The sequence below is a fragment of the Acanthochromis polyacanthus genome, chromosome 1 (genome assembly GCF_021347895.1).
Source record: "Acanthochromis polyacanthus isolate Apoly-LR-REF ecotype Palm Island chromosome 1, KAUST_Apoly_ChrSc, whole genome shotgun sequence".
Lineage (NCBI taxonomy): Eukaryota > Metazoa > Chordata > Actinopteri > Pomacentridae > Acanthochromis > Acanthochromis polyacanthus.
In genome coordinates this window covers 30,591,279-30,618,313 of record NC_067113.1, presented here as the reverse complement: position 1 = coordinate 30,618,313, position 27,035 = coordinate 30,591,279, and the positions used below count along the sequence as shown (strand labels likewise).

Here is a 27,035-nt window from a genome sequence, read left to right as displayed (position 1 = left end):
AGGAAACTCTTTTCTTCCAACCTATTTTCTCTAATCGTGTTCTGTCCTCTTTCACAGGCCAAATATCGTCTACGTTGCCAGCAACCACTTCGTGTGGCGCCTGGTTCCTGTGTCGATAGCCAGCCAGATCCGGCAGCTTCTTCAGGACAAGCAGTTTGAACTGGCTCTTCAGCTGGCGGTGAGCTGCCCCACCGCTCGCCTCGCTGTCAGACCTTGTTATTAAATTCTCCAGGATTAAATTTGTGCTTCAGCTCTGAGGGTGGATCATTAAAATCACTTATCTTGATTAGAAGCAGCATGTTGAAACGGTAGAACCCTCAACTTTGTACTTTATGGTCACTCTACCCACCATTCCAGCTGTCCAAGGGCATTTCACAGAATGAACAAATCCATTCATGTTTTATCTTTGGACTGCAGCTTTTTCATAAGCAGACTAGAGATATTTTGCCATAGTGTGATGAATCTTTGTGGGTTTTGTTTCTTTTTTTTTCCTGCCAGAAGATGAAGGATGATTCGGATGGCGATAAGAAGCAGCAGATACATCACATCCAGAATCTCTATGCCTTCAACCTGTTTTGCCAGAAGAGATTTGATGACTCCATGCAGGTGTTTGCCAAACTCGGCACAGGTAGGACACAGGATTTCTGCTCTTCAGGGCAAATTTATAATACAAACCAATCAGATTGCACCTGGAAACGAGACCAGATAAGTTCCAAATATTTCCTACTAATCCGTTTGGATTAGTGATGCTCTTAGTTTCTTTTCTCAGGCTCATTACACATCTGTTGCTTATTGTTTGTATTGATGGAAAACTTGCGTCCACATAGAATGATGTCACATCTCCTCTGTGATGGCAGACTTTCCTTCTTCTAATGAGCTTTTGACTTTAGGTTTTGGATCTTATAGTAATTTGTTGTGTCTGCATTGAAAACCATGTCCTCAGATGCACATTGTCCTTTGATCAAACTCAAGCACCAAACATGGAGTAAAATTTTAACATCTTTCCCGTCCTGTGTTCTGCAGATCCCACACATGTGATCGGACTCTACCCGGACCTGCTCCCATCTGACTATCGCAAACAGCTGCACTACCCAAACCCTCTGCCTACTCTGTCTGGGGCAGAGCTGGAAAAGGCTCATCTCGCTCTTATTGATTACCTCACCCAGGTGTGTTTGTGTATGGTGTCTTCACAACACCGAAAAAACAGGAAACCCTGTTGGTGGTGCATTTCAGTAGAGCTGAAAGTAAAGCTCATGTGAGGTGCAAACAAGATGTTCTGCTTATAAAATGTGGCCGCCATCCCCTTCAGAGTAGTCACGTTCAGGAATAGTTGAAGAAATTCTCTCATAGTCATAATCCTGCTTTTGCTGCAGTGGAGTGTTTGAAAGGGTGATGGAATCAAGTAGTGACACTAAAGACTGGGCTATGCTTTCCGCACGAACGAGCTGCACGGAAACGAGACGCTTGGAAATCTGCCCGAGAGACCGTATGAGACTTTATACCCCATGCAGTGTCTGCTCCCACACTGCAGGGCCAGTGTATCGCAAATACACGTCTACCACAGTACTAAACTAGAGTAGAAGAGGTTTTTACACCACTTACGACATGGCGTTTTACTGAAAAGTCGCATGTCAGCAGTTAGTCTTAATTTCACACCGTGAATTGTTCGTAACCCGGTTACCACGGTGATCTCTGTGTGATGACTCGTATGAATGCGTGTATTTCTGAACTTCTGCTGCCAGGAGCTCCTGTTCTTCCGCCAGTTTTCCATGTCTACTTCCGCACGACGCAGAAATTTTCCGCTTGAGGTCTGTGTGAGGGGGCGTGGCTGCTAAAATGACGTAATTCGTCCGTACGGAGCCTCATGGACCTTGCAGATGCAGCAAGCATAGAACAAGCTTTATGGGGAGGACAGCGTCTCCAGACATTATCTGATTACCAAAATCATATGTAGACTGTAGGTGTGGCTAAATTATCCTCAGGATGTGTTCTTCATTGAGGATGGCTAATAAGCCAAAAAGGATGATTCCTATTTGGCACTCTTCGTTATAGTCTTGTGCATCACAATGTTTGGTGATTTGGGAAATGTAAAATACCATCACGATTAAAGCTTTTAGATAGCATGGTCAGTATGGGGGGGTCACTATGGGAAAAAAAACAGCCTGTTACTGTGAATGATCCGTGACATGAGGGTTGGGTCAGTTTGACACAGAATTTGATGTTTGCTTTTTGCACAAGCTCCATGGTGATGCCACAAAGTGCACCTACAAACTGTAAAAACAAGACTTTTGTAGAGGTTTTCATATGTGACAGGAGCACTGGGAGCTGTGTGTCCCCTAATGAGATGTCAGTTAATTTTTAGAGGCACAGCATTCAGGACTTCTTGATTGTGCTTCTTAAACTATCAAAAGTCCAAAGATTATAATATAGCAGTAAAAACGAAGTTGTAAACCAGTGTAAGTACAAAGTAAGTTAAATGTTTTTTTTTTTCTTTGATTTCCTCACAGAAACGAAGCCACCTTGTGAAACAGCTGAATGACTCTGATCCTTCTACAACGTCTCCACTCATGGAGGGCACACCCACCATCAAAAGCCGCAAAAAACTGCTGCAGATCATTGACACCACCCTGCTGAAATGTTACCTGCACGTAAGGCCGCAATCTTTTACTCTTGCTGTATTCATTCCTAGTGTACTTTTTAATTTTGTAATGAAATTTTCATATTCACTGTGTCAAATTGTCAAATTTGTCATACTTTTTGATTCACAACCAGCCTGTTATCATGAGCAAATCCAATCCAGATGTTTATATTTCATGACACAAGTTTTATCAGCTTTTGCAAACTTGGCAGCCTTCACCATCCACTTATAGCAAAGCGATTTCATAAGCCAGAGGTTCTGAACACACATAAATACTGGCAGCAACATTAAGCAGCTAACAGAGCTCCACATATAACCAGGGTCTTGTGTTACGTAGCTCGTTGGCAGATTTACTTGGACGTATCAAAAACTGAGTCACAGTTAAACGCAGTGTCGGTCTGACCGTCCTTCGGGCGGTACTGTGGGTCTGGTGTTGATTCAGGTCAATACCTGGGCAACAAAGCAAAACTTTTGATTTGCCAGGCAATCTGTGTGTCAGCTCTCATCTGTGGACGAGTGGGTGAGATCACAGATACAAGCAGCCAAAGTAAGTTTCTCCTTAAATTGGTTCAGCTCTCCATGAAGAGCCAAGGAGTCTGGATGCACCACAGAACTGGTCCACATATACACGGGTGCTTTATAAAACAGGGTTTTTGCTTCTTTGTTCCCACAAAAACATCTCGGTAAGCCATGACGATGCAAAAGCACGATTGAAGCCAAGTCAAGACTGTGCCAAAACAGGCAGTGATTTAACCGGAACCCTTAGCCAATCAGAAGACTTAAAAAGCGGTATGAGTGGTTCCAGTAGGCTGCCAACAATGGTACATCGATTAAAGGGTGAATTGTGTGTATGGATTAATTCTGATGCCTCTGTTACTCAGCATAGCGGAACAGCAACTATAACCCATGTGTTACGACATGAAAAGTTCTGTTAGCAAGGTTAGCATCGCCAGAATTCTGTCCATGTCCCCATTATCCCATAGGAGGAGCTGGAAAAATGTTGCTCTTTTAATTCGCTTTAGTAGCGCAGCTCAGCTCTGGATGAGCAGAAGAAAATCGATCGACTATGAAACCACAAATCCAGAACTCAGTTCTATCTCTCTACATGTCAACACTGCAAACCGAGTTTCTGAGTATTTACAGAAAGGTCAGTTTATAGTAAGTAAAAGGTTATGCTTTAAAAAATACACATGGACAGGGCCTCTGATTTTTTTGCTGCTCTTTCATGCAGGTTGGGCATCCATAAAATACCACCAGGTGTTTCCTTTTGGAACATGGCATAATGGGCGCTTTCTAATCAGAGAAACCACAGACCCAGATTGCACTGCAAGATCAAGGAGAGATTGGAGATCTATTAACGTAGTGTGTGCTTTGAAAAGCCAAGAGTCTGCACCAGATTATTTAAATAGTAAGCACGCTGTGCAGCAGAGAGGACAGGCAAATTAATGAAGCCACAGAACTGTGTGATTTTGTACAAGACACAACTATAAATGATTATTGTTTGGGAATGTGTCGTGTTTTCTAATTTGCTTTTGTTGTCTACTTGTTCAGACCAATGTGGCCCTCGTGTCCCCCCTCCTTCGTCTGGAAAACAACCACTGCCACATCGAGGAGAGCGAGTACGTCCTGAAGAAGGCGCACAAGTACAGCGAGCTCATTATTCTCTACGAAAAGAAGGGCCTGCACCAGAAAGGTGAGAGTCAGGCTGCTGGCGAGTCTAACCTCACAAACCCGATTACCACATCACGGGATTTTACGCCTCACAAATCTTCCATCTCATCTGCAGAGAGGAGCTTTATCTAATTATGGGACTTTATTGTTTTCATCTCACAGTAATGAAAAGTGTAAGGCAGGTTTGTGGAAATGTCCAAAGTAATTTCACTGTTGCATTCTCACTTTTTTTTTTTTTTTGCCAGCAGTATGAGATTTCTCCATTCGTTGCTGTTGAAATCTTTCAAGCGGTGTCTTTTACACCATCTAGGAAAGTGATTTAGCCATTTTTCAAACAAAAAATTATTTAAAAAGTGTCTCAAAGCGTATCGTTAATGCCAGATTCTTAGCTGTGTGTTTGCTCTGAAGTGAACAGATTGAATTCCATTTGATTATGTGTGATTTGGGGCGTAATAATTCATTTGGAACGGCCAGGATTTATACACTTCCTTCAGCTGTTCTTCTGGAAAACTGGCAGAAATCTCTGTCCTGAGTTCAAGTGTAAGTTCATGTGCTTTTTTCTTATGCGTGAATGACTGATAGCCGCTGTTACATAAGAGATCAGAACATGCATTAAACAAGCAAGAGCGTAGTTACAGTTGTTTGGAAGCCGTGTACGTACCACACCATAACTTTAGGAGGAGCTCACTTTCTTTACTTTTTTGTGATCAGAAACAACCGACACATCATTCACAAAGCCCTCGATTCAGCTTTTATCTGTCATTATTCCTTTTAATAGGAATATGATTTCAAAAGTGCTCCTAAGTTCACTTTTATGGCGGCTGGTGTTAAAAGAGGTTTCTTTTCGTCTGATCTTTGACTAAAATGAGTGAACTTTGTGATGTTGCGGTGCCACACTGCGATGGTGATGGCGAGAGCAGCGTGGATCCAATATCTTTAGTGAATTAGTGATGAATCGCCCTCATTCATGAATCATACATCAATAATAGCCTGATTTACCGAAGCTGAAGAGCAGATGGAAAATGAGGAACTGCGGAAAACCAGCAACTGTCAAAAATCTAGAGACTTTCACAAATTTTCAGGGGCACTCACATCTTCTTCCAGCTCCCCTGGAGTTTACACACACAAATGTTGAGGCAATATTGCTCTTTTAGTGTCTTGTTTCAACTGTTGTTTTTCTGGGGCAGAATAATTGCACAACATGCATCTTTATTAGTAAAAGAATGTGGTGATGACAGTTTGAATCCTCCTCCAAGTCTTGTTAAAGAGGCGACAGCTCCCAATAACTTCATGTTTACATAAAATAGTTTATTTAAACTAATGATCTGGCAGCTTAAATCTATTAATCTTTCTCAGATCTGCACTGAACTCCTTCAACTTTCCCATTTCACTGTGTGTTGGTCAGTCCAGAACGTGCTGCCAGACAAACCCTTTTTTTGTGTGTTTGCACAGAGAAGCTACCAGCTGTAGTCCATCATGACCACTTGCAGCATGTTAACAAGCTTCGGCAAGTTAATCGACATGCTGGAGCTTTGAGGACCACTGAATTAATAAACTAAGTGGGTGTATGTGTAATTTTGACCCTGTAAGTATAACTTTGACCCCGTGTTCATTCCTGGAAGCTCAAAATACATTAAAACTTGCACAAAATATTTCACTTTCCGGCTTATTAGAGGTGGTTTTTGTGCAGAAATGCTGCCCTGAAAGAAGAACAGTTTGAGTGTATTTAAGCTTCCAACTACAACTCCACAGAAATTAGTCAAATGGAAAATATCTTGTATATATGCGTTACTTGTAGAGTCTAATATAAATGTGTGAGTTCCGTCCAGACACATGTACCTGCTCCTTAAGGTATTTCAGGAAGAATGGAAGGAGTAAATTAAGTCTTGTTAGCAATTACCACTGTGTTTTCTGAGTTGGAGTACATTTTTCTGTAAGAAAAAGCTGAAATGCTATCAAGATTTTTCCATCATATTTGAACTCATTAGCTGACACTTTCTACCTACAATATTAGGAATAGAAAGACGGGTATATTCTTAGATTTTTAAACAAATTCTTAGAATTTTTTAAAGCTTTGTCTCTGACTGCCTTTCAGCTGGTTAAAGTCCATCTGTGATAAAAATAATAGCAGTGTAAACATCATTTATGTCGCGCCCTTGAGTACAAACTTCCAAATGCAGCACCAAGTAGAAACCACAATACAAGGGGATAAAACCAAGTGGATACTACATAATAAAGGGTAAAGTATAATAACTACAATGCAAAGTACAGAAAACAAAGCTGTCCAACAGTGTAAAGTACATAAAGAACTCCATAAGATGTAAAACAAGAAGATAAAATAACCAAAATAATCTCAATTAGTTGATGTCCTGCATTTATCGTCTCCAGTTTGGAGACGATAAATGCATGAAAAACCTTTTCTACATATGAAAAAGCAAGAAAATATCTGACTTGTATCATGAACCAAAGCTGAATGAAAGCAGAACGTACACTTTTTGTCACCCGAGTGTTAAATAAGAGACAAATTACTGCCAACGTTGAGTACATATATCAATACAAGCAAGCTAATGCTGTATAATTTTTCTCCCTTTCATTAAGAAAAGGTTATGTCTCTGCAGCGTGTAAAATTAATGTGAAACAAAAGCCATCAATTACCGATGAAAAAAAGGTGTAATGTTTTTAATTGAAGTTTTCAAAGGAGAGCAAGAGTTGTTCTGCTTTGAAATTTCCTCTGAGATGAGTCCTTCTTTTTTTTTTTTTTTTTTTTTGAGGGGGATTTACTCATCGAGCAGCAGACGACAGATGTGTCACCCAGCTGTATAATGACTGATGTCACAGTTCAAGTTGTTTGTCAGAGAGTGATTCAGCCTCAGCTTGGTAACTGCACGAATACCAATGAAACACAGTGTCACATCTGCTCCCGATTGGATGCTGAATTTGGGCTTCAGTATTTTAGATGTCACACCACTCGAGACCCGCTTTAGTCAGTTGTCGCTTCGTTACGTCAAACACAAGAGCAGAGTTGTTTCGTTCTGTTTAATAGACTCCACTTTTGAGCTCCATCAAAGCCGTATTCTGGGGCAGCTCTGTGAGGCTGCGTCTCCGAGGAGGTTTATCCTGCATGTGGTCGACTCATCACCGTCGTCGTAAATCAGAGCTGTCGTAATGCTTTTTGTTCCTGGCGGTGTTCTGCGGCAGATTCTGGGCCGCTCTCGCTGCGATCGCGGCTGGATTTAATTGGCTTTCCTGAAATTTGTGCCTGTGATGTCACGCTGCTGAAGTCCACCTCAGCCTGCCAACTCAAACCAGCTGTTCCCGGCCACCAGTTAACACCCGGCGTGTCCCTCCGCCAGACTTTGGCGGAGTTATGTAACATGGTGCAGATGACATCTCGCTGCTTTCCACCACTCAGACTAATCTCTCATTTGTTCTCGCCTCCCTTCGCCTCTCCTCACCCCGCTTGCCCTCTTACAGCTCTGCAGGTGCTCCTCGATCAGTCCACCAAGGCCAACTCTCCTCTGAAGGGCCACGAGCGAACGGTGCAGTACCTCCAAAGACTGGGTAAGAATCAGCTGCTGTAACTCAGAGTGTCAAAGCTGTCATCTCTATAGATACGTTAAAGCGGTCGGGGTGGGTTTGGGAAAAGCCTCTGAGGAATCCCTCACTCTGATTGATTGTGGAAGTTGGACGAACATGCAGTTTGCATTCAGTCACGTGCCATTGTCTGTACACTCCGGTATGTCTAGCTCTGACTAAACGTGAGGGTTTTGTATTGGCTGTGCATCTCCGTTAACCTTCTGAACCCCAAGAACCTGCCAGCGGGTTTGAAAGGCTTGTTATCTTTTTAAAAAATCACCAAGATTGCATCATTTATCAGAACCAGAATATGTAAAAACAGAGAGAATCCTCTTACTTTCAACTTTCCAAAGCATCCTGAACTACTCGTATACGATGTGCTGTTCTGTCAGAAACTTCATCAAAATCCCTTCTTTCTGTATGTCATTGCCAAAAAGTATACTGTGGTTTAGCTGTTTCCATAGAGGTGCAGACTTTGTATTTCTGTTTAAAATGAACCCACAGTGAATAAAAATGTGACAAGAGCCAAAAATGTCCAGAACTGCTTGGATTTCAGAGAGTTGTTCTTTACGTCTGTGCACCAGTGATTCCAAGATAAATTCCTGGTGCTCAGCAGCTAAAGTTGCGTTTTTGTTTAATGTATTTTATTTTCTAAATGTGATTCTGATACTGTGGCATAATGACTACTAGAAGTCAAAGGTAGGGATGTCCGATATTATCGTCGCTGTATTGGCAGAAAAATGTGATATCGGTCAATATCGTTATTGGTTTTTTGCCTATAATGAAAACCGAAAAAATAATGCCTGGATTTCGCCGGAATTTACCGGCGCAAATGATGACATCATCAAACATCCTGCGAGTGACATAATATGCATTTAAATCCTTTTTTATGTTAGCAAGCTAATAGTTTACAAGAAGCTGCAAATAAAGTTCTAGAGGAGAAAAACGGTGACAATCTTTGTTTTTTTTTGTGGTTTTAAGTTAAAGTGTTGCTTTTAACACTATGCCTGCTTTTAAAGGGACTCTGACAAAAAATATAATGGCTTAATATGGAGTTAAACGTGTTTTATCTTCATTTTTGTCCTCATTGTTTTCTTGGTAGAATTAAACTTACTTGTATGTGTCATTTCCATGCACACAGGGTTGGAGAATCTGGGTATAATCTTCGAGTTCTCTCCCTGGGTGCTGAAGATCTGTCCTGAAGATGGCCTGAAGGTGAGCAAACAGTAACACAAATTGTCTCAGAAGAGTGTTTATTCCACATGAATGTAGTAAATTGATTAATGTTTTTATCTTTATAGTTTTTTCTGCTTCTTTAATGCCATAAACTGGAGTCTTGCTGTATTTAAAACCAACTTTCCATGAAGAAAGCTTCTCTGTTGGTATAAAAACCTCTTTTCCTGTCCAGATCTTTACTGAAGACTTGACAGAGGTGGAGACTTTGCCCAGAGACAAGGTGTTACAGTTCCTGAAGGAGGGCTTTGAGGAGCTCGCCATCCCATATTTGGAGCACATCATTTACATCTGGGACGAGAAGGGCCCCGAGTTTCACAACGTGCTCATCCAGCTGTACCTGGGGAGAGTTCAAGGCCTCATGAAGCAGTATCTGAACTCACTGCCAGAAGGTACGACAAAACTTCACCTCAAAGCGATTTTAGGTGCTTGAAGTCATAAAAAAGTCTTACTCAAAGTCATTTTTCCACTTCAAAAACTTTGAAAATAACTTTTGAGGCATTTCAACAAAAAATGATGTTTTTATTTTCCATTTTCATCCTGATTTAACTTTAAGAGCCATTTAATGTTCAGCAAAGTCTACCTGAAGCTGTGAGGAAATAAATGGCAGCGTATAGTTGTAGTCAAGAGCCAGTGTGACCCTGCAGCTTTAATTTTATCCTCCCACCATTTTGGAAAATCTACTTTTTCATGTACTCACTATCGGGGTTCCTCTGTGTCTCATTGCTTTGCATATAAAACCTGCATCAGAAGTTATTGTCAAATCCATCCGTCTCTCACTCTCTGTGCTGTTTAATGCTCTTCCAGGGACGCTGAATCGTAACGGGTCTCTTGGCCATCGCGGTAATATTTTCAGGGAGGCTCATTATTGTGCACAGTGTTTGTGAAATAAGCTCATAAAAGCGGCTAATAAAATAAATAAATCTGTCCTTGGACAGATTATTGCTTCGTGTCGTGTTATGAAGCGTGTTTCATTGGATAGGATATTGTTTCTCTGATGTTATTGTGTTTCTCAACAATGAGGGGGAACTTTATGGAGTTAAATGTATTTTAACAGAGAAAAACGTGATAATACTTCCTGATATTTACCATTTTGGGGGCTCAGCTTTTAGTTTTCAATGAGGAAACTGGTAGTTATTTGCCAGTTTGTTTTGGATTATTTATATTTTTATACATTTCTGATATTTGTGAAACTCCATGTGCAACAGTTATTTTATTTGAGCTGCTGTAATTAATTTATTAACCCTCTGAACCCCAGGCAGTTTCTGGGCATTTTTACTCACTGTAGGATCATTTTTCATTGTAATATAAAGTCCTGCATCTCCTATCAAAACAACACAGCCATAGCTACAAGTAAAAGAGCTCAAAAATGTCTTCTGTGCCGTGTAGCACTGCTTCAATACCATAATCATGAAGAAAGGGAATAGAAAAGTTTAATTTCTTTGGTTAAGTGTTTTACAAATCGATCAACATGCTCAACATTTTTCCATGTGCCCACATGTGTTACCAATACTGGAAAAACTCTATACTATAGAAATTTTACTCTTTACATTTTCATTTTTTATATTTTCTTGCCTCACAGTCAGTTTACAGTCAAGCTGAAAAGTTCCAAATTTATCAGAAATCCGTAAACAATTTTAACTAAATATAGTAGTTTTAATGAAATATAAATTTAAACTGAAATTTGGTGATTTTTATTTTTTTTAACAATGGAATTAGTTCAAGGACCATTGGAAAGTTAAAAAATCCTATTATTCTTTCTGTTGTTACAGTTTCTGCCTTTGATGTATGTAGAATTTAGATTTATTTTCTTTAAACATGTCATGCCTTTCAAACCCAGCGGTGGGTTTTGGGAATCACAGGGTTAAATCTTTGTGCTGTACAGATTGCAACAAATATTTTTTATTAATTATCTCATTGGTAAATTATTTGACAGTAAATGGAGAGTAATACGCCTTAAAATGTTGTCCAATTGTTGGTTTTAGCTGTAATCCCTGAAAATCCAGTTTGCTAACCTACAGAGCAGCAAATTTTCACTTTTTCCAATTTTTGCTGAAGTTTCTGTTGATTTGTCGGTCACTTGATTAAACCCCAATTTAAAAATCTTTCCGTTGCTGCAGGGGTTCCAGCTGTTGCTGCAGGGCAGGAGAAAGGTGAACTGGGAGAGTTCAGGAACAAGCTGCTGTCTTTTCTGGATATTTCTACCAGCTATGAACCCTCCAGACTCATCAGCGACTTTCCCTTTGATGGTAGGAGCCGACTTTACTCGCCGACATTCAGATGACAAATGTGTGGACGGTGGGCAAACAAACCGTCGCTTGTGTTTGCTTAACAAATACAAGGAAGGATGTGGTTCTTAAAACATTTCCCTGTGTGAATCTTTCTGAAGACTGTGATGAGGTGAAGGTAATGGAGCATGTATGGAAGGAATTTATGTGGTTTTTCAGACAAATTACAGTTAAAAATGGCTGATTTTAGATTAATGCAGCAGGTGTGTGAGGAGCAAAGCACCTCCTATGTTTCCCATCCCTTCATGTGCACATCTTCTCGGTTACAGAGGAAAGTTTTACCAAAGTCATATATCGAGGCTGCAGGGTGTAACTTGCACCTTTGACCTTGTTTTCCACCTGTAAGGTCTGCTAGAGGAGCGAGCTCTGCTGCTGGGCCGGATGGGCAAACACGAACAGGCGCTCTTCATCTACGTCCACATCCTGAAGGACACCCGCATGGCTGAAGAGTGAGTCATTTCACAAGGCTGGAAAAGATTTAATTGAGCCATGATTACCTGTAAACATGTTGCTGAATCACATCACGGGTTCTCCGTTTGCAGATACTGTCACGGGCATTACAACAGCTCAGTGGAGGGAAATAAGGATGTGAGTATTTTTCGGTGTAAATTCGTTTCTGTACTTGGGTATGATTTTGAGATACTTGTAAATGAGTATTTTCTTTTTTTGCTACTTCAGTCTTCCTCTCCACTAAATTTCAGTGAAATACTGCACTTTCTACTATTTTTCTGACAGCTTTAGTTACTTTTAAGAATAAATACAACATCGCACAGCGACTGTGCTTAAGTGTAATTTTGAGCTACAATATTCACATTTTCTTCTACTTTGTAATTCTGCTCCACCGAGGACAATATTGTACTTTATACTTTATTACATTTATTTTTTTACATTGCAAGTTTAGTTTAATAATAAAAAAAAACATTGTTAGTGATGAAAATTACATTTATTCAAGCATTGTGCTTGATTGCAATTTTGAGGTACTTGTACTCAAGTATTTTCAATTAATGCTGCTTTATACTTCCACTCTGCTACATTTTAGAGTGAAATATTGTACTTTGTACTCTATTTCATTTGTCTGACAGCTTTGGTTACTTTCAAGATAAGGGTTTGACATGATTGATGTTATAACAAGCTTTTAAAATGTAAGATAAATGAAGATAAAACTGGTTTAACACATTTTTGGCTTATTACAAAAAAACCTATATTAAATCTGGTGCCATTTCAGATGTCTAGTAGTTGTTAACAGCTCCACCAAATAGTCATTTTCCCTCTAAACATTTTTCAAGATTTCATTTCATGGTTCCAATATGAAAAATTAAAAATTAGAGGGAAAAAGTCACAAAACTATGAACAGATTTGTCCATCAGAACATTATTTTGTCTATTTTTTCTCCCTTATATGATGCTTGGAGCCATTAGATTTATCTGCTGTCCTTTTATATAAAACTTTATATTTAGTAGTTCAAACCTGCAGCAGCGACTTGTTTTAGTATTTTTACATTGTTGTATTAGTATTTTGTCCTGAACCCTTCATTCATCACTTGCGTTTTGTTGAGTCCTCTTGTATTTTATTATCCTTTTGTTACGTTTATTTTTTTATGACCACTTTTTTTCATGTGTTCGCTCTGCTGCGTTCTGATAAGTGCCTTTGTGTTTGCAGAAAGCGCTGCGTAAATATAATGGATTATTTATGGTTCGGGTACGGTGCCAGGTTTAAACAGTCTGCGGTCTGTTTTCTTCTTCACCTGAGCAGAAACGACAGCTCATATCATCTAGTGTTTTATAAAATTGTTGCTCGACGCAGCGACGGCAGCGACACAGCTCTGAAAACTAATAGGCACTCGGGAGGAATGGAGGGTGAAAAAATCAATGAATCATTACTGTTCCTTCAAAGGTCATGAGAAACGAGATCCCAGTCTGAGCCCTGAATATTGAATCCTGCTGTGTGAAGTCCACTGTTTGTATAAAGCCCATTATTATGGGCAGTTCTGAGGGAGCGGTTCGACGTTCATTTGCCTTCTTGCTGAAAGAGAGATGAGTAGGTTCCTCATGTATCTACAGGGAGCAGCTGGTCGGTTAGTTTACACACAGACTGAAAACAGGTGGAAACATCTGTCCTGGCTCTGTTAGAGTGAAACAGGATCCACCTACCAGCACAGAGAGGATCAGTAATTCACGTGTTGCTACTTCGTTTTTCATTCCTGAAAAAAAAAAGTCGTTTTTTGACATTAAACATTGCTAAACGCATAAACCTGTGTGAGGCATAGTTGTTTGTGAGCTTCAGGTTTTGTCTGGATGAAATAAATGAGGCATAATAATGTTAGTTTGTGAGTTTTAGAGATGCTGATAGTTGGATTTGTTCTAGTCGAGCCAGCTTTTTCCAATCCTTCTATTTCTTTTACATGTTTTTAAAAACTTTTATACATTTTTCTGTGTAAGCTGGTTCCTTTTGCTTATTTTATATTAATTCTACTTATTAATGCCTTCTGAATTTCAATCTCTTCTCTCATTTGTTCTATTTAATAGTTTTTTCTTGTAAATTTTCAGTTGTCACATGTTGTATCTCGCATACTGTTTTTCTTGTTTTAACTCATGTACCTTCTGAACGCCAAGCAGTTTCTGGGTGTTTTATTTTCTCCCGTCACATTTTTGCTCACTGTGGGCTCATTTTTCACTGCGATGTAAAATCCAGCACCTCTATGCAAACAGAGCAACCACAGATAGGAGAAAGAACTCAAAAATGTCTTTTATACAATATAATAATGTTATAATACCATAAATCGTGATAAAGAAAAAAGGAAAGTTGAATTTCTTTGATTATTTAACAAATATTTTTGTTGTTTTACTCATAAAGTAAAATATTAAATCATTCAGTTTCAGATTCCTGTGACCAAATGTTTTGTGCCATTTTCTAAATAAACTGTGATCTGTAAGTTATAATGTATAAATGATAAACTGAGGCATAATATTGTTGAAATTGAATATATTTTTCTTAAGGAATTTCAGGTTGTTCATAGTGTTTCGTATAAAGATGATTCCTTAAATGTAAACATTTTCAGATTGTACTTTTTTGCACTAAAACAAGGTAAAGATTTGTGGTTGTTTGTAGGTTGTTATTCTGTGATTTTTTTTTTTCCTGGCCCGTTCCACTTGGGCTGAATGTGGAACCTGAACTAAATAACTCTGACACCCCTGATGGAAGGGATTTCATGGGTATTTGCTCTTTATTGTCATTCTGTGTCTGTCCTATTCTCTCTGTGTTGGCATTCGCTGTGAAACTCATCTCTGCGACTAATTCCTGCTGTGAGATTAAAGGAAAAATTGGACTAAGTGTGGTATTACCAGCTGTGTTTCTGCTCTGCAGGTGTATCTGTCTCTGCTGCGAATGTACCTGTCACCTCCTGACGTCCACTGCCTGGGGCCCATCAAGATGGAGCTGTCGGAGCCTCAGGCCAACCTCCAGGCAGCCCTGAAGGTCCTGGAGCTGCACCACAGCAAACTCAACACCACCAAGGTAAACAGTGATAGAGCTGCAGTCCATTCCTCAGCAGGGTGGCTTGAGAGCAAACTCCGCTCTGGCTAAAAAATCACCAATAATTCTGTTTTTACATCCTTGTGTGGCGTAATGTTTGCTGTGTCGATGTCAAAGCAAATAACCAGTAACAGAAATGTGAATGTCAGGGGGATTTACATACAATTCTTGCTTTTAAATTCGACTTTTCTCTCCAGTAAACTCACAGATCTCCAAACTGCTCACTCAGTCAAAGGGGGAATTATTTTCTAATTCGACCCGGGGCAGATTCGGCTCGTTTAGGCTGGATTAGAATGAGATTAAATAACGTGATTGACGCTGACACGCACCAAATAAGTCTTTGGCATCCATGAGAATAAAGCGGCGACTGGAGAGAACGCAGCTCATTTAGGCGTTTTTAGATTTTAGAGCAGAGATTAGACAGGCTGGTACTGTCAGGGGTAATCAAACTGCTTCCTTTGTCACGGAAAGGAAATCAAGAAAAGATTTCTACCCGGGTGCTGATCTCCCTCGAGAGCCGTCTTCATCACAGCACCTTTCATGAATTTCCTTTCACACGTCTTTTTCAAATGCTTGCACCTAGAGCCAAAATAGCAAAGAGTTAATTGAATGAAAGCTGCTACAGTCACGACTGTCTCCTGACCTATTTTGCTCGTCAAGCTTTCGTGTCGTAATTTGCCAAATGCTGTCGAGTAAAGAAAATATTCGTTCTGTTTTTCAGTACAATCTGGATACTAACTGCAAAACAAAATGTCTAAACGGTCCAGCAGACATTATATTCATCCTCTCATATCTTTATCACAGAGGAGCAGAAACACGGTCTCTGAAACGCCTCCACTGTAAACGGTTTAACTCATAAAATGAGCAGGTTTATCTGTTGTGAGGTGTAACAGACTGTGGATGCGGCTGTGAAAGGCACCGCCGATGTGTGTCAGATTGCAGACATGTCATATTAACAGTCTATGGAGGGGAACGCTGCAGGTTTATGAGCATGTTTGGGTTTGGATCTCGCAGACCGGAGCTTCATCTTGTCTTTCTGTGCCACTCTGCCTCGCTGAGCTCCCTCGTTGACTTTAATGGCTCCCTGCTTTCATTTCCCCTGGCCTCGCTCCCAGACTCTGCCTTGCCAAGCGACAAGACAAGACTATACAAAACTTCAGACAAAACTTTTGACATAAAGCAGTTTGTTTGTGTGTTTGGGAGCCATTGTTTGTGAGATAATAACTTTTTGTATAGATGTAAGGACAGGAGGTTTACATTTTTTCAATGCTCAAAGCTTGTGTTCGCTTTTCTGTACCAGTATGAGTGTTTTCCAGGAGAGACTGGCCCAGTACCAGTCTCCACCCTATGGCCTAAGCACTAAACCCTCACAGATCCAGCTGATGTCACCGCTGTAGTGTTTGAGTGTGTGAATTATTAGGGCTCCAAATGGTATAAAAAAATGAGCAATAGGATACACTATGATGACAGCACACGTTGCTTGGAAACAGCACCATTAAAACACAGTGAATTTGGACTCTCCCCTTTTGGGATTTGACAGTGTTTATACATTTTAGCAAACTACAAAAGTAAGGACTGCCATGAAGATCTGTAAATTTTACACACTTACTGACTAGCTAACAAACCTACAAACACACCTACCTACTTATTAACAAACCTAACTATCGAGCAACAAACAAATCTACCTTCAAATAAATCTGTCTGCTTACCTACCTATGTACAAACAAAGCTACCTACCTACAAACCAACTGCCCCACCGACAAGCAAACCTGCCTGCCTACCTGCCATGGACTCAGATGTTGCCTGAAAAGGCGGGAAAATATAGTCTGCAGACATTCAGACTCGCATAACAGGGTTGAAAAGTCCACATCAGAGCCCTCATGTGCTTGCTGATTTGACAGAGGAATAGCCCTAAGCCCTCATGCACTTTGCAGGAATGTGCCTCAAAGTCTGTTGGATTGTAGATTGAGTATAAAGTATACGCCATTATCCACATATTTTAGCGATTATCACCACTCCCTGGAGTAGGACAGCCAGATTTTCACCCCACCTTTCAGTCTGACACAGCTATGAAACATTGGTGCTTTCAAAGACTTCCCCACATTATGAATAGATGTAGCATTTCCCCGATGGACGACTAAACCAACGTTACGCACCAACCAGCCACAACTTTAAAACTACTTACAGTTGAAATCAATAACACTGATCATCTCGTTACAATGAAGCTTTCTGGTGAGAATCCTTCAGTCCAGGCATTCGTGTGGACGTTACTTTGACATGTACCCCCTACCTAAACATTGTTCCAGAAGGGACACACTCCCGAAAGTGGGGAAACATGACAAAAAGCACAAACTGCAGATACAACCTCCAAATTATGTAAATCTCAAGCCAATCGAAGCCAATGCTGGACAAGTCTAATCAACGAAAATACCAACAGGATTCCAATGATCCATTGCCAAGTCCTGGTGCCAGACACAACAGGACTCCCCCAAAGTTTCCATGTCGGTTCCCTGATTGGTCAAATTGGCGCTTTGGTTTAAAGTAGACCTCCAAGTTTAATGGTTGTGACTCACTTGTGTACCAAAATCATGCCAAATATTTCCAACAGTGTTCAAACCCAGAGAAGAATTTAATTCAGCGTCACACCGTGTTTCATTTTGGTTGCCTGTCAACACGATGCACGCTTCTGTCTTGTCAGAAAGTCTTGGAAGAGGGAAAAAAGCATGTAGGCAGACTAGCTGGCTACTTACTCCATTGTTTTTTGATCATTTGTAATGAGTCATGAATATTTGAACATAATTGTTTTAATCTCAGTTGACAGCGCTGGGATAACAGGTATCTAAATTTATCACATAAAATTTGCTACATTAGCTGTAAAGGTAGTCAACTTAGCAATTTCATTAGCTAATGCTGCTTACAGCTTTTTCTATCACAATAAAAGGGCATAAATGTGCCATGAGAAACTTCAATACGTTACCTCAGCTGTGAACAACTACTCCCATGATCCCTTGCTGCTTCACACATTCATCTTTTTTAGCGTTTTGATTGAGATTAAGACACCCCTTGTGGCAGCAATCACATACTGTGCACAAATACTGTCCTTTAAGGCGGTTTAAAGGTAAAGATCGAAAGTTCTTGATATTAGAAACCATATTAGGCAAAAACAAGACGGCAGAAGAAGTCGATAAAATGCAGACACTGAGTCGACTCTGTGGTGAGATTGTTCTGTTGCTGTTTTTTTCAAGGTTGACAATCAATGCAAAACCCAGCCCTAGTCGACTTCTTTGGAAACTCTTCTGCCAAATACATAACTTTGCAGCCTTCCACTTACAAATCAGTTTTTTGCACTTCAGGGCTGCTATCTGTCCAGTTTTGCACCTTTTCCCTTAAACCTGTAACTGTATAGATGCTGAAAAACTTTAAGGACAAACTTTTACTTCCCTACAAAGACATGTTTTTTCTTCTTACACGAGAATGGTTTAACAGCTGCCGGCAGGAGGGAGAGCTAATTACCAGAAAGACTGTCATGTCCAGAAATCTAATTCCAGAGTATATTATTTAACATTTTACACGCTAGTGCCTGCTGCTTGTCCTTTAAATAACTCATTAGCATTTTTTAATGGTGTCTTTTCCCCTGTTTGACAGTATGAGCTGTTATTACTCTGAAAACTAAATCTCCGCACAAAATACTCACTTTGAGCTCGAGTGTAACTCCATTTGTGCTAAATTCATTAAATTAAATCCAGCAAAAGGACAACGGGACTAAAAAGGTGAGCGAAGATGGAATTGAAAGTTTAGAGGATGTCGTGTAACAGAAATTTTACTATTTTACTGACTTTGAATTGATGAAAAAGTTATGATAAAGCCGCAATAATTAATCTAATAGAAGTGGAAATGAGTCTATTGCATGTTTTTATCACTGCTGAATTCAGTTTAACAACTCTGTGAAGACCAAACTGCTGGAGAAGATGCTAATTTTAAATAATTATGCTTTTTTTTGCTTCTGAAAGGAAGTTTTTGTCTCCGTTCAGTCTACAAAACTTCTTCTCCTTATCAAAGTGCCATAATGCTTGCTGTATGTAATGTTTGTTTTTTTTAATAGATATTGTTTACAGTGTTTAACCGGGCGGTGTTTTTTTCCAGGCCATCAACCTGCTGCCAGCAAACACTCAGATCCGAGAGATCCGGGTTTTCCTGGAGAGCGTCCTGGAGGAGAAAGCTCAGAGGAAACGCTGCAACCAGGTGCTGAAGAGTCTGCTGCAGGCCGAGTTCCTCAGGGTGAGTCCTGGAGAGTCAGCTCACGTGATAAATCTCAAATTAAATGAAAATTCAAGTGTTACATCCATACGTTTGACCTTGGAAGTGGCTGAAGGCTGAGTACAGTCAATATAAACCAATGAAAACCTGAAAAAAAAAAACTATCTGCATGTGATTTCCAGATAAATTAGCCAATTGCACTGATTTCACTCTCCCAGTCGACTTTAACCAAAATGAATTATAAATAAGCATTAAAAAGCAAGTATTTGCAGCATATTAAATTATTTTAACCTTGTTATTTAGCTTGTTAGTTCCCAGCATGATATAATTTTTCTGTTTGGCAGTGGAGCTCTCACATCCAGTCATGTCCTCTGCTGTCCTTTGAGAGAAAAATCTGAATCCGAAACAGAGAAATTTCAATCTTCTCATGATGCCACCCCTTATTTGTGCATTAATTCAACACAATCTGGCGAATCCTCCATCTACAGAGACAGATAACTGGTTTCCATTGAGCTAATCAAAGTAATTTCAAACCATATTTGTGCAGTTTGTTTAGCAGGCCGAGCAGATGGTCAGTCTGATTAGCAGCCAGACGGCAGCTGCTGCACAACCCAAGCTTTTCCCGCTAAACTCTCGCTTCTTATCCAACCGACAAACGCGAACACGTCTCGTCCTGCGCCTTCACTTGTTGGACGAACCTCCAGACAGACGTTCGCCGGGGAAAGACGTCCCGCTGGAGCCGTTTTTCAACCTGAATGGCTCATTAGCTGCTCTGCTGAATCGCGTTAAACACCGTGTAAACAAACCTGCAGATGTCACTCTGGTGCAGTTAAACGCTGGTTTGGTTCTTCACGCTTCAACGCAGCGACGGCAGCTTTCTTATTTCTGGTCGGCCATTTTTCTGTCCTGTTAATGATAAAGCACATATTATGTTGAAACTTGGGAAAACTTGTGACCATATTTTGCAAGAAGAAAAGAAACGGGATAGCTTACTTTTGTTTCGTACAATCGTGTCGAATCCTTAGAGACTGTTGTGGTTCCGGTGATGAAATACTGCGACAGCTCATGATGCTCTTCTAAAGAATGGAGGATGAAACTGGAGTCCTTTACGCAATGTTTCGTCCTTGATCTGTCAGTGAGCTGCAATGAGCGATGACAGAGTTTTGTGGATGAAGGTTTTGTACCTTATGATGTAGCACAAAGATGCAGAAACAACAGGGTCAGTCGATGTAGTAACAGATAGAAATTATGTTCAGAGTTTACTTATTTGTAATTTGGGACTCCAAAACTTAAGTTCTGCAAAATACTTTGATGGAAATTTCTGCATTTTCACGCTGGAGGTTCAAAGGTTCAACATCCCTAGAAATGAACCACAAACAGTCATGAAATCTGGTATAGAAGCGGACAAAATAGCTTCCAGCACATAAAGGTGTTTGAACGGATCCAGCAGTCGACGTCATTTCACATTAAATTATGTTCAGAGACACAAAATCACGTTCTGTAAAATATTTTGGTGGAATTTTTGCATTTTCATCCTCCTAAAAGCAGAGAAGCTGCGATTAAAGGTTCAATATCTCTAGAAATGAACCACAAACAGCCATGAAATGTGGAAAAGATTCAGACAAAGTAGTCCCCAGTAGATCCAGATGATTGAATGCCTCCAGCAGTCAATCTCATTTCAGATTAAACTATGTTCAGAGTTTACTTATTTGTAATTTAAGACAGAAAATTAAGTTCTGTAAAATCATTTTGGCAAAATTTTTAAGTTTTTTGTGCTTTTCAGGTCTGGGAAATTTGTGTAAAACGTCTTCACTTAGAGGCCATTTTAAAGGTTCAGTATCTGCAGAAATATGAATTCTATTGATGTTAAAGGCCCTAAAAGTCAAGCAAAGACTCTACTTAGTAGACTGTGTTTATTTAGTAGGAAATATGGATCCATTTAGGAGCATACATGTACAGCAACTTTCCAAAATTTTGCTCTTTTTTTTCCAATTTTCAAGAGCTGACAAACAGAAATTTGGCCTCTGCTGGAGCCACTTAATAGTCTGGATCTGATGGAAACAATTCTGTGTGTTCTCAACAAATTTCATGGCTGTTCATGGCTCATTTCTGGAGATTTTAAACCCTTAAAATGACTTATAAGATGTTTTCTGAGACATTTGCAAGTCAGAAATGATTAAAATTCTCGAACAATCAGACAAATGTTTTACAGAACTCAGTTTTGGGTCTCAAATAACAAATAAATGAGTTTTTTCTGTGTTCTTCTGATCCAGATGTTGAAGCCGATCTGTTTGTGTCGTCGTGTTTTCAGGTGCAGGAGGAACGAATCTTCCACCAGCAGGTTAAATGTGTCATAACAGAAGAAAAGACCTGCAGAGTCTGCAAGAAGAAGATAGGAAACAGGTGCACTGTCTGAAAAACACGACATTTATAGTTTTATCACATTCTGTGTTTGGCATTTTCTCCTTTGTGCTGTTCTGTTTTTACTCCTATTCTTCTTTGCATCCTCATGGTTAGTGGTGTAGAGCAGGTGTACAGTGTAAACATACTTATTTTTCAGTTGGCATTGTGTATACTCACTTCTAAACTCCCTCTGATGATCATTTAATTGTTTATTTGATTTGAATTATTGGGTGAGTTTTGCTGACATTTGGACACAAGTAAGAACCACGTCTGGGCTTAAAGTTCCTCTCCGGTCCTTGATTTAACCTCTAAAAGCTCATCTCTGCTTACCAAAGTCACATATTTAGACATTTTTTCCCTGATAACAATCCATTCTTGTCCCAAAATCTCTTCCATGTAACTCGTTGCTTCCTCTCTAATGTGCAGCTGTAAAACTTCTGTACGTTCCACAATGACAGCTTGCATTGTTGAAATAATTGCACCAAACATGTTTGAACCAGAGTCTGAAGAAGAATAACGAAGCAGAAAGTCCCTGCCGGTCAACAGGACTAGTTCTTTAGAGTTGTTCAAAATGAAAATCTGAGTCCGTGTTGTTGTCAGTAGACGGCGATTTCAAGGTGATAAAGCTCAGCCTTAGCTGCTTATCTCAGTCATGGTTCGTCTTGAAGCATTTCAAAAACACCGTATGGACGTGCTGACGAGGTAAAACGCCTGATTTTCACTGGAGTGGGTTTTTAAAAGTTCACTCAGCAATCTGTTAGCAGCACCTGGACCGTCTCTGCGTCCCTAAAGCTGCTTTGGTTTTATCTTAAAAACGAGCGATGGCGTGCTTGCTTCAACTTGAGCATAACTTCTACTCATGCATTAACGCTGTGTAGGAGCAGGAATGAATTACAACAAGACCCGAAACAAATAACTTTCAGAACGGGGACACAAACTGGTGACGCTTTCCGCTGCAGATCAGCTTCTCCCAGAGATATTTTACAGAAGAAACTAGTGGAACAGAGAGCTCCAAGATGGAGAGCAGCTGTTGAATTTTCATGAGTGATTTCACCGAGGAAAAAAGTTCACTCAAAATGCATAATGATGGTGTAGTTTTATAATCTGTTGGCCAGTACTGACAGTAAAGTCTGCAGCTCTTCTGCAGCTGAGAATGTTTCTTAGTCCTTAACCCTCCTGTTGTCTTCATTTACAGGCACCAAAAAATATTGTTTCCTTGTCTGAGTAAATACAAAAATTCTGCAAAAAAAAAAAAATCCCCAAATTTCTGAAAATGTGCAAAACCTTCAGGAAGAAAATTCCAATAATTCCTTAAAAGTTTTATTTAAAAAAAAAATCCCCCAAATTTGGCAAGAAAATTGTTGTAAATATTTTCTAAAAATGAGTAAAAATCTTCCCAAAAAAATCCGTAAAATATATATCAATATATATCAGTAAAACTTGTAATATTTTCTCTAAGAACATTCACATAAAAATCTACCAAAATCTGGATTTTGGTTGATTTTTTTTTGGTGAATGTTCTTAAGAAACATTTTGAACATTTCTTTTTTTCCACCAAAAAATTTTCAAAAATTTCCCCAAAATGTTGAAAATGTGGACATCAGAAGTTTCACTGTGAAAATAGATTTTTTTTCCACATTTCCAAATTTTAAAATGGGTGAATTTTGACCCGCAAAACAACACAATTGTTAAATTTATTTTGAATAATCTTGTGAATTTCAACTCAAAACAAGATAATTTAAAAATAGCTTGACTTAACAAGATATTTAAGATGCGTTGTCTGAAAACAAGTCCCTCCATTTTGCTGAAATGTCACCTGTTCAGTGAATTTATCTTAAATCAAGTGAGATGAGACATTTTTACTAAAAATAAGACAAACAGACTTGGTCAGTTTTAGAGTTTTTGCAGTGTGTTACCACCAACACTGATTTTTCTGCACCTTTTTTATCCGCATTAATCCTCGCTGATGTAGGATTATAACACCGTCAGGGTAGAGTAGGCACATCTCCCGTTTTTAAAAATCTTTTTTATCTTCTCATCGCCGTTTTTATTGATTCCCAGCAGACTTCACGGCCTGAGCCGCTGTTAATTTCATACCTTGTTCATTTTCAGTTTGCTCATAAATTTTCATGAAACGCTTGTTTATCTGCTCTAATCCTGAAGCTCCCTTTATCTTCTTTCCTTCCAGTGCGTTCGCCAGGTATCCCAACGGCGTGGTGGTGCATTACTTCTGCTGCAAAGACCGGAACGTGTGTCCCACCGAGCAGTAACGTCCTCCTGACTGGGACTCTGAAGGAGAAAAAGGTTTGCTCAGAAACCAGAGCAGCTCGAAAAGGACGTTTTTTTTTAAGAACTAGAACCTCCTCCCGAAAGCAAATAAACTCTTCTCTGCATGAAGCAACAGGAGGAATGTTCGCTCGACAGGTGGGGAGGAGATGAAGACGTAAAAAAGAGGGGCTGTGACATTTGAAAGCATGTGTCGCTGTAACGCTAGAAGAGGATTGGCTGCCTGAAAACAGAACCAGCGCTTGTTGACAGGAGTTGGCGCCCAGCGGGAGGCGATTACGAGCCTCGGTCAACGGTCGTCTTTTTGTTTTTCCCCTCCTGTGACACTGTTTAGGCCTCAAACGAAGCTTGATCCACCATATAGACTCTGCAGGAGTTCTGTTAAATGCCTTCTGTGACTCTGAAGATTGTACTTACAGTGAAGTCTTTTTTTTGTTGTTGTTGTTGCCGGTACTGATGAAAAGAGCTTTTTTTTCTGTCTTACAGCATGTTTTTGATGCAGCTCCTCCAGCTAACATTAGTCACAGCTGTGTTCTTTTTCCTCGTTTATTGTTTGACTACATCCACTCTTAATGCTATTTTTTGGTGTTTTTTTTCTGTTTATTTTCTTCTCTATGAAGCAAAATTAACATTTAAAGCGACACCAAAGTGCAAATTACAGATTAATCGCCAACTTCTTCCATTTCAGACCATCCTGATTCTTTGATTAATGCATTAAAGGAGATAATCAGCAGCTGTTTTGATATTTAATAAACTTTATCTGTAATTTTTGAAGCAAAACAATCAAATTAAACCACATCCAGCTCCTTAGATATGGCGCTAAACCGAGTATCTTTAGTTTTGGACAATTGATTGGTCAAAAAAATGCAAACTTAAAAGGTCAGTGTGGTCTCAGAGAAATCACAAGTTGTTTTTTTTAATGATTGATTTATTAGTCTGAATAATTAGCAACTATTTCTTCTGCTTCTGAGATGTGGGAACAAACCGAATATCTTTGGCTTTTGGACTGTTGATTGGTCAAAACAGTGCAAATTTAACAGGTCAGTGTGGTGGCTTGTGTTAAATTAAATAGTCTGAATAATTAGCAGCTATTTTACTACAAATTCCACCAGATCCAGCTTCTTTTTTGCCACTAAACTGAGCATTTTTGGCATTTGGACTATCGATTGGCCATAAATGCTAATTTCAAAGGTAGATGTAGTCTCAGAGAAATAGAAAGTTACTTTTCAATGATTAATTGATTAATTAGTCTGAATAATTAGCAGTTATTTTACTTTTTTCCTCCAATTAAAATTGACAGATTTCACCAGATCGAGCTTCTTTTGTGCCACTGAACTGCATATCTTGAGTGTTTGGACTATTGATTGGCCAAAAAAACGCAAATTTAAAAGGTCAGTGTGGTGGCTTGTGTTGCTTTTTAATCGTTAATGAATTAGTCTGAATAATTAGCAGCTATTTTACAACTAATTTCACCAGATTCAACTTCTTTATTGCCACTAAACTGAATATATTTGGTGTTTGGGCTGTTGATTGGCCATAGGAAGCTCATTTAAGAGGTAAATGTGGGCTCAGATGAAGTGAAAGTGGCTTTTTTTCACAGAATTTTTTTCTATTTTGTCGACTTAATTGGTACAAATAAACATCAGATGCCCTTGATCTGTGTGGAAATGGAGATGAGTCAGAGTTGGCTGCTGACTAATTGAGGCAAAAGTGCATTTAGTTGCTCACAGGGTCACTTTTTATTATTTAAAAGAAGGTATTTTGTTATTTCATCTTTAAAAGTTACCCAGTCTCGCTGTAAGACAGATCACAGAAGTACAGCACTTTAAAAGTGGGTCGTTTTCCTGTTTGTTTATTGTCCAATCACACGTCTGCGCGAAAGAACTGGAAGTAATATGAACCACTCGGATAGGTTCGATCGATTTGTGCGTTTTAACGGCAATACTGTTCTGAAACGCGTCTGTTTACTATCTGTCTGGGAGGTAATTAAAGAAGCAGGATTATGAAGTTTATCAAAAATTAAGAAGGATTTTGGTTCTGCTGAGTGAAATCAGTTTAAACGCATCTGAAGAACGTGTTAAATCCACCTTTTTCCTGCCAGCTGTAGCATCCTCTGCGTCTCCTGCTCCTTTAAATATCGCCTCTTCTTCCTCCACATTTAGAGGGTTTGCACACGTCCTCTTGCTAAGACTGTTTCAGATTTGTACCGCTTGTGTGTTTACTGTACAGAGACTGGGAGTGTTAGCGATGAATTTATCACCGAGGTTTGTTTGACTGTGAAGGGCGACTCGGCATCTGTGTGTCTGGCTGTAATCGGTAATAAACAAGCATTTCCACTCATGTTTGTGTCTGTCTGGCAGCTGGAGTCCACTGTGGAGGCGTTAGGGCTTATTTTTGCTTTTATTTAGATTTAATCCATGCAGGGATCCAAAACAAAGACGTTTCACTAAACTTCTTAAAACCCCAAACCTCACTGGAATGTTTTGCTTTTTTAAAAATCGCCAAAATTAGACAATTTATTAGCCAGAAACTGTAAAAACAGAAAGAATTGTCTGATTTTTAACTTCCCATCACTCCCTGAAAGTCACTGATTTGTTGTAAAATGCAGTTTTATCAGCTTTAAGTTAAGATATTTAATCAGGATCAGTTGAAGGGTTTAGAAGCAGAGTGGTCGAACCCGCTTTCTGCAGTTTTTCAGAAAAATGGCTTCAACGTTTTGTGTCTTAAAGAATGGTTTAACATTCGAAGCGCCACTTTGCCACTAAAATCTAGACCATAAAATATGACAGAAATGATATAAAACTTGAGATTTTTGTGGGTTAGACCACTGTGCTTCTAACCACCTCATTTTATTCTGCATTTCTTATCTTAAATTTGATTTTTAAAAAAAAGAAACCATTTGCGAGGGTTTTGGGACTTACACACGTGGACAAAATTGTTGGTACCCCTCAGTTAAAGAAGGAAAAACCCACAATTCTCACTGAAATCACTTGAAACTCACAAAAGTAACAATAAATAAAAAATTATTGAAAATTAAATAATCAAAATCAGCCATCACTTTTGAATTGTTGATTAACATAATTATTTAAAAAAACAAACTAATGAAATAGGGCTGGACAAAAATGATGGTACCCATAACTTAATATTTTGTT

At 39.3% G+C, this 27,035-nt stretch overlaps 1 protein-coding gene across 2 annotated transcripts in view; it reads left to right on the top strand.

Annotated features, from left to right (window-relative positions):
• Window positions 1-26,223, top strand: part of vps39 (VPS39 subunit of HOPS complex) — a 38,320-nt gene extending 12,097 nt beyond the window's left edge. The window contains exons 10-24 of one of the 2 annotated variants that reach the window (XM_022217042.2): window positions 58-178; window positions 502-628; window positions 1,024-1,166; window positions 2,508-2,648; window positions 4,190-4,331; window positions 7,784-7,870; window positions 9,027-9,100; window positions 9,294-9,510; window positions 11,239-11,367; window positions 11,753-11,855; window positions 11,949-11,994; window positions 14,770-14,919; window positions 19,081-19,215; window positions 21,506-21,597; window positions 23,786-26,223. In XM_022217042.2, coding sequence (XP_022072734.1) covers window positions 58-178; window positions 502-628; window positions 1,024-1,166; window positions 2,508-2,648; window positions 4,190-4,331; window positions 7,784-7,870; window positions 9,027-9,100; window positions 9,294-9,510; window positions 11,239-11,367; window positions 11,753-11,855; window positions 11,949-11,994; window positions 14,770-14,919; window positions 19,081-19,215; window positions 21,506-21,597; window positions 23,786-23,867 — 1,789 coding nt within the window. In that variant the 3' untranslated portion in view covers window positions 23,868-26,223. Of the gene's footprint in view, window positions 1-57; window positions 179-498; window positions 629-1,023; window positions 1,167-2,507; window positions 2,649-4,189; window positions 4,332-7,783; window positions 7,871-9,026; window positions 9,101-9,293; window positions 9,511-11,238; window positions 11,368-11,752; window positions 11,856-11,948; window positions 11,995-14,769; window positions 14,920-19,080; window positions 19,216-21,505; window positions 21,598-23,785 lie in introns of both variants that reach the window. The other variant, XM_022217033.2, reaches the window with a different exon arrangement.
• The last annotated feature ends 812 nt before the right edge of the window (window positions 26,224-27,035 follow it).